At 39.0% G+C, this 7,647-nt stretch overlaps 1 protein-coding gene across 1 annotated transcript; it reads left to right on the plus strand.

Annotated features, from left to right (window-relative positions):
- The first annotated feature begins 337 nt into the window (after positions 1-337).
- Positions 338-6,029, plus strand: RERGL (RERG/RAS-like). Its single transcript, XM_008937960.1, has 4 exons — positions 338-371; positions 2,060-2,133; positions 4,130-4,272; positions 5,377-6,029. Exons 1-4 carry the CDS (start codon positions 338-340, stop codon positions 5,657-5,659), a joined length of 534 nt encoding a protein of 177 aa, XP_008936208.1. The 3' UTR covers positions 5,660-6,029.
- Positions 6,030-7,647: the final 1,618 nt, after the last annotated feature.

Below are 7,647 nucleotides of genomic sequence, written 5' to 3' on the forward strand. Positions count from 1 at the left end.
GGAGAGATAACCGGGAGGCATGTGCCGAGCGCGGGTAGATTATAGTAAACTCAATCGGAGAGGAGATAAAGAAGAGAGTAAAGAAATAGGCTGAAAAAAGACTCCCCCAACCCACCTGTTCTGTTGATTGTCTCCTCCTCAGCTCTAGAGGAGGGGTGAAACAGATTGTTTATCAGGCACGACTGGTTAATCAAAGCATAATGTAAAGCCCTCTGCTTTTGCAGGAGTGCACTGATTTGATAGCTTAGAGGAAAACCTCACCAACCTGAGGATAGAATTTCTCATTTATGCCAGAACAAATATACTGATCCTTAAGACACTTCTAAGATCTTAAACGATGGCAACGCAGGACTTGAACTTTCACATCCCAGGTAGAAGTACTATGTAAGTGATAAATGAATGCCTTTGGAAGTGTGCCACTCCAGCTGATGGATGAGAAGTCCCAGAACTTTACTGGGAATGGACATTACCATCTACATCACTTTCACTGCTAAAGTGAAAGACTCTTTCCATAAGGCATTTTTACAAAAATCAGAGTAGCTTCCCATGATCCATAAACAAAAAAAGAAAATAGAAGTATTAGGCTGAATTACATTGAACATCTTCAAATAAACTCATTCTGAAAGTAGAGCTACAGTTGTACATAAATGCTCTACTAGTGCTTGTTACTATACAAACACAGACTGAAAAGACAGTTTGTGTCCTAGGCAGCTTATCTGGATCTAAACTGTCGTGTGTAAGTTAGGCAGTGCTCTGTTTCCTCTGTGTTCTAAACCAACTAAAATTAAAAGTGTCAGCTTGTTCTAAGCCTCCAATACGACAAGTCTCAAGCAAGGCATGCCAAACCCCCAGAACACTTTTGTTTGTTAACAAATATTTGTTGGAAGATAAGTTTAGCTCTATTTCTAGAGAGGAGCGTGGGAATATGAGTGATTAAATATAGATCATACACTTGTTAGTGGAGTTAAAGTATTAATTAAAAAAATTGTTTAATTATGGAAACCACCAAAGGGCTGCAGATTTTATACTCCGAGGTGCTTGGGCCAGATGGCTCATCATCAGATGAACTCTTAAGACATGCATGAAGAATGCTTAAGATAAACATGGTGCTGAACTCAAGACATTGAGTTCCAGAGATCATAGACCTTATCTATGCCCACATTACACAAAGTTTGAAGTTTTTCAATAGTGCAAACACCAGTTATTGTCTCTGTAATTCAGTAACTGAGAAATTATACTCTAGATAGCCTCTTGAGGACTAGTGCCATGAACACAAGTTGCTTACACTTGCTTACAACAACCTGCTGCTTAAAGTAATAGTGATGGTCTGTCTGCAGTAGAGTTCCCAGGGTTCCTACTGCTGATGGAGAGTTCTAAATCTGAGAACTGATGCTACAGAAATGTTTTAGGATCTAGTCTAAGGACATGATCCTGTAAACGCTATTGATTTAATGTTACCTAAAATGAGAATTTTTAAAGCTTTGGATTTCATGGTAAATAAATATTACTAAATAATTACTTTCGTGCAGTATCAGAACTTACACATAGGCTGGCCTGATACTTCCATAACCCTGAGCCTTGGTCTAAAACTTAGCAGCATTTCGCTGTTTCTGAGCATTGTGTCTCCCCTTTGCCTCCATTTTGGAAGAGGAAAACTGGGGTCTAAAAGTATCCATCACACCAACACTGGTGGGAGCACTACAGTGAAAGGGTGTTGGGTAGCTCAGGTGCTGTAAAATAAAATAGGTGTGTAAAAAAAACCAAACCAAAACCCCATAAACAGAAACCAACCCCACCAAAAAAAAAAAAAACTGAACACCTCCAAACCCACAAACAAAACCCAAAGCGAACGGCCAAATGAGAAAACCCCAACAAAACAAAAAAATCCTCAAACTACAACCCATCCCCCAAATTCTCACAAACAAACAAACAAAAAAACCCACACAATCTTGGAAAACCAAACAATTCTAAAGCAACACTCAGCATTCTCAAATCTTGCCTTTTCACCACTATTCCCCAGTAACTAATGCTGGTTTTCTTTGGGTACTGTGTCTTGTAGAATGCATCTACACTAAGCACTTATGTCTGGATGGGAGGCAGATACAGCTGGAAATCTATGACACTTGTTCACAGGTAAGGGGGCAAAGAAAGGCTGGTTAACAAAATTTGTCTGTTCTTGGAATTTGTGCTTGCTCTTTTTTTTGAGAAGACTGAATTTTTACAGTTGCTGTGGCTCAGATATGGGGAGAACTTTTCCCATTTCATGGAAGAAATCCATCATTGCTTAAATTTTCTGTAAATGCTTTTTACATTTTGGAATATTGCTATCAAATAACTTTTCCCATTTCTGCCTTATATAGATAAATACAGAGATAAGTTGTAGGACTATATGCAGTTTCCTCAACTATCCTAAATGGATGAAATTTAGTTTATAAAGTAGTTTATTAAATGTCTGCAGAAATGGTCAAAGTAGACAGGCCTGAAAGTAAGACTTGCATTCACAGAACAAATCCAACGGAAGCTATAATACAGACTTGTATGTGTTGACAGCTGAACTTTGATCACAATAAACCACTCTGAAATAAAGGGGGTTTTGTATTAATTTCTTTCCTGCTATTACAGGAGTTGAGAAACTTAGGTACTGTGTAACACACGCAGAGGTAGGTTCCCTTTTGGGTAGTGCTCTTGCCTCTTACCAACTAGGGTAGTGAATACTAATTCCAAAGCCAGAGCACTGGAAGTCTGACTCAGACTTAAATTCAAGGACTTGATGATTTTAAAGGTCTTTTCCAACCTAAACATTTCTATGACTTAAAAACTTAAGCCAGTGAGTACATAAAGGAAATGAGAAAACAAATCTGCCTTCCTAGAGAAGAGCAGTAGCATTGCTTGTCCCAGGGCAGTAAGGACCCTTGGATAGCCATTGTACCATGTAAGACTGTGGAGTCCTCCCCCACCATACAATCTGTCAGAAGCTACTCTTCTGTGGATTTACTTCCACCTATCTCAGACCCCCTTTCCTACGCCATAGCTTCCACTTACAGTCATATTAAACCCTGTGGCATGTGGACACCTTTTTAGTAAGATACTTGAAACTCTGGGAGTGACAGCTAGCTAGAGTAATGCAGATTAAACTACATTATGAGTGGAGACTTTGGTTGCTACAGTTTGGGCACATTTTTGCTTTCAAGGAGACCACAGATCCTGTGTAAATGGCAGCTTCTCTTGCCAGCACTCTTTGAGATGTGTTGTACCAGTTCTTCCTTAGGAACAAAGCCTAAGCAGCTGTTTGCTGCTTCCTTCTTCACTTCTGAGTGCCTGCAGAGGAGCAGATAGCTAGCAGTGGTGGTATTTTATTTTTTTTTTTTTTCTGATAGAACTGGTGATTCTAGAAAAAGATGGATGGGATATGGAGGTCCTGTATCCCATAGGAGCTGGAAAGAAAAACAAGTCACAAGAGAGGCCCAGACTGGTGAAGGAAGAGATGCCATTTTTGTTTCCGCTTCCCGAAATCTTCCTGCTAGTAGCTGAATCCCTATTCTGCATAGCTCACTGTCTCTTCATCCACTGGGGAAACAGTTGAGACACACAAGCCTCTACACCTGCTGCACAATCACCACAGCATTAAAAAACTGCTGTATTAAAGAACTGAAGTCTTCAGACAGTTCTGGAAATGAGTTTCATCTTTTCTTTCTCTCACATCCCCTTCCACAAAGAAACAAAACAAATAAAGAAACAAAAGAAAATAGTTAAGTTTACTGTAATGAGGATATTAAGAACATGCAAAACAAAGCTATAACCAGAAGCTGCACAAATATTTATGGCTCATGTGACTCTGCAAAATATTCAGCATAAGCAATGGCTGTACAGGTTATGCAGTTTTACTGCTTAAAGTGCAAGTGTTTCATAATTAATTTGTCAGTGATCCAAAGTGCTGTCTGTAGTGATGGTTATTTATTAGGCTCTTGGAGCAGGACTCACCTAAATTCAATGCCAGCACCTAGACCTGTTAATATCTTTTGCAATAAAAGACACAATGTTCTCACCTTCACAGTGGCAAAGAAAATGCTCTGAAGTGACAACAGTAACATTCTTTTTGCATGTGAATTTGAACTTCTTTCAGCCGCAGCGGGGGAAGCTCTCCCTCACAGACGAGCTCCACTGGGCTGATGGATTTATCATTGTTTATGACATCAGTGACAGAGCATCATTTGCCTTTGCAAAAGCTTTGCTGTACAGGATCCGAGAATCTCACATAGGAGCTTGTAAAAAGTAAGTGCCATTATTTTTCTTTTGCTCAGCAAACATACAAAAAAGCTGAGAACGTTTCTGTGAGCTGTAGGCGTCCTAGTAGCAATTAAAATCCATCAGGATCCAAGTGGCATAACAATACCAACAATAAGGTACCTGAAGGTAAACTGTGGTACAAATTGCAATCTATTTCAATGGATTCAAAGCCAAGTACATCAGTTTTTTTATTTCATACAGCACGACTGTTCAAATAATTGCCATAAATCTGTCTGCTGTGATTTACGTGGGTAAAAAGCTGGCACAATTGATGCCTTTACTCCTCCACTATATTACTAATGGTAATGCACCAGTTCTGGGTGGGCTGAAGAAATTATTTCCCACAATAAGTGAATCTGCTGCCACAAATGTCTCCTAAACTACCTTTAGCAGTGACACCACCATTATTTGTACACATGGGTGACCATATGATAAGAAACAAACTACTTACTTTCAAAAAGAAACACAGAACTGCAAGTCTGAGTACATGTGGTGGTGAGTATTCCTGCAGCAGTCAGCCTAGATGCCCTCTGAACAGGAGTGGAATACTTTGCTTATATCAGAAGCAGAGTCAGAAAATAAAGGCTTTTCTGTCTGTTTTACTGCTGACCATCCTTAATTAAGGTTTCTCTGGAATGATTCATTTAAACTTGGAATTAGGACTCCTGTGTTTTCTTCTGAATTATACCACTGATACATCTCTGAATCCATCCTGTTGTCTACAAATAGAGATAATGATCATCTTGCTTCTTCATGAAGTCCAGGAGCTGACAATGCACCATTACAGAGTATGAAAACTTCAGTGGGTGAAAATACATGAATTCACTGAGTAGAGGAACAAAAATGAAAACTTACTGATAGAGAATAGCTTGTCTGGAAAATCCTTTGATGTTTGACTACAGCAAATGAAAAACTCTAACTCTACCTGTCAATGTTAGGGGATTGATTTGTTGTGTTTTCTTTTGTTTTTTTTCAATGCCTATTATCCTAAACACACATACTTTTCATACACACACTGTCTATACAGCACAGCATGCAGTACAGCATTGTAACATATCCTTTTTCTAATCTGAACCTTTTTGATTTCAGAACGGTTGAGTCGTCAGTATTTTTGGTTGGTAACAAACAAGATTTATGCCACATGAGGGAAGTTGGCTGGGATGAAGGACAGAAGCTGGCAATAGATAACAAGTGCCAATTCTGTGAACTGTCTGCAGCAGAACATTGTCAGGAAGTTGTTGCAATGTTCATGAAAGTCCTGAGGAATATCACCTCAAATTTTAAAGCGAAGGAAAAGAGACGACCAAGTGGATCAAAGTCAATGGCCAAGTTAATCAACAATGTGTTTGGAAAGAGAAGGAAATCTGTGTAAAAGATCCATAGTCTTGGAGCAGGAACAAGCTAAAATAACGGAGCAGAAGCAGCTCTTTGGGTTCAGTCAGTTTCCTCCAAAGGTCAATGTCTGGAGGAGTAAAACAGTAGAAACCAAAGGTGGGAGATAGTATGGTCAAGTGGACAGGGTCCACACCTAGAAGACCTAACCTTCTATTTCCAGTTCTACTACAGATTTACTGTATTAGGGCTGTCACTTAAACTCTAAGCTGCTCCTCTGACCCTTTATCTTATATAAAGTTCTTCAGAGGAGAGCTTTTGTATTTATTCAACAGCATCATGGTCTTGGATAGAGCTTCTGGGTGCAGCTGAAATATAAACAGTTATTTTCAATAAACTCAGCCTTGCTGATCAAAATATACCTTCAGAATGGTAAGAGGTAGTTGCTTTTTCTTGTGCAAGAACACTTGCATTAAACAAAAGCAAAATACTGATACATATGATAATATATTTGTATTTAACTCAAGGAAGGATCCTCATGTGCCTAAAGGTGCCTAACACCTGCTGAAATTCATGTGGATTAAATGTTACAGACACCCAATCTACAAAAGGTATTGACCTGCAAAACCGCCTTGTAGAGGCACCAGAAGTAGGGAAGCAGATAAAAAAAGCAGTGTGGTCTCCTGTTTATTTTTCTAGTTTTTTTTTTTTTTTTCACTGGTGAAAGAAAGTAGAGAGGGTTGAGAAGAGTAAGGACAGAAATGCTAGTGAAATGTTAGTCAATGAACATTGGACTATTCTGGCAAGGTCATTGTTTAGTGAAATAATTTTATAGCTAAGGCCAGTGTAAGGCTGGGGTGACATCTTGAGCTGATGCCTTTCAGGAACAGTTTTTGTGAGCTGTGACAGTTTCCTTACCTGTTAGGTGCATGTGCCTGTTCAGGTTTAGATGGGAGTGGAAGCTTGGAAAGAAGATGGACTGGTAAAGAGCACAAGTTCTTTAGGATGTCTGCCTGGATTTAAAGGTCAGCCTGCTGGTAAGACGTGTGCTCCTAACTTGCACAGAGTGTTTTTTCCTAAGGAGAAATGTTTTTACAACTAGTCATGGCTGTGGTATTGAAATGCCAGTTGAATGAGCACTAAGGAATATGTTACTACACTTTCCAGATGTGGTTATTAAACATCAGACAGGTCTAGATATACTGTCACTTGACATGCAGAGCTTTTATTGTAGACAACTAAACAAGGACTTAGCCCAGCGTGTTTGAAAGTGCTTTGCTCATACAGAAATTATGAAAGAAGCAATCTGAAGATGAGTTACTGCTTCCTACCTGTTCCAGAGGACAGCTGGGATTCAGTCTTTGTAAGCTGCTGAGCTGAAGCCCACCTCTGCTCTCAAGTTTTAGCTGCATTGAAACCATGACAGTATATTATCAGTCACAGCAGAATACTGATTTTCAAATGTCCACTGCTATAAGATAACATAAAAAAAGCTACAGAATCATAGCATTACTCTTGTAGAATAAAACTAAAGCACATTTTAATAAGTGTTAACCAAAGATCACTTCCTTTTTTTTAAGGAAAGGATACTATTTCACTTGCTTTAAGACTATAAATATTGGAATGGAGTTCTCAGTGTTGAGAGGCACAGCGTTGCCTTATTTCTATGCAGATGCTGCTCTGCCATATCAGGAGTAGTGTATTTAACTGTATTGCCAGTATCTGTGAGGCTGAACTTGAAGACCACTCATGTACACTCTTCAGCAATCCAGCCCACATGGAATTCCAGAACTGCTAAGGGGCTGTTGATCTGCCAGGAAGCTGTATCTCACGAGTTCTAGTGTTGCTACATTCAAGAACTCTTACCTGTATTTACTGCCATGATGTTAAATAAATCAGATATAAAATGGATGTATTAATGCTTTTTTTTTTCTGTACTGTGGTATAAAGCTACAGACTTTTCCTTTTGACTACTGTAAAAGTGAAGCACTGTGCCTATCTGGAATATAAATTACAGAATGTAAATCT

Source organism: Merops nubicus, unplaced genomic scaffold (assembly GCF_000691845.1).
Source record: "Merops nubicus isolate BGI_N331 unplaced genomic scaffold, ASM69184v1 scaffold17323, whole genome shotgun sequence".
Taxonomy (NCBI): domain Eukaryota; kingdom Metazoa; phylum Chordata; class Aves; order Coraciiformes; family Meropidae; genus Merops; species Merops nubicus.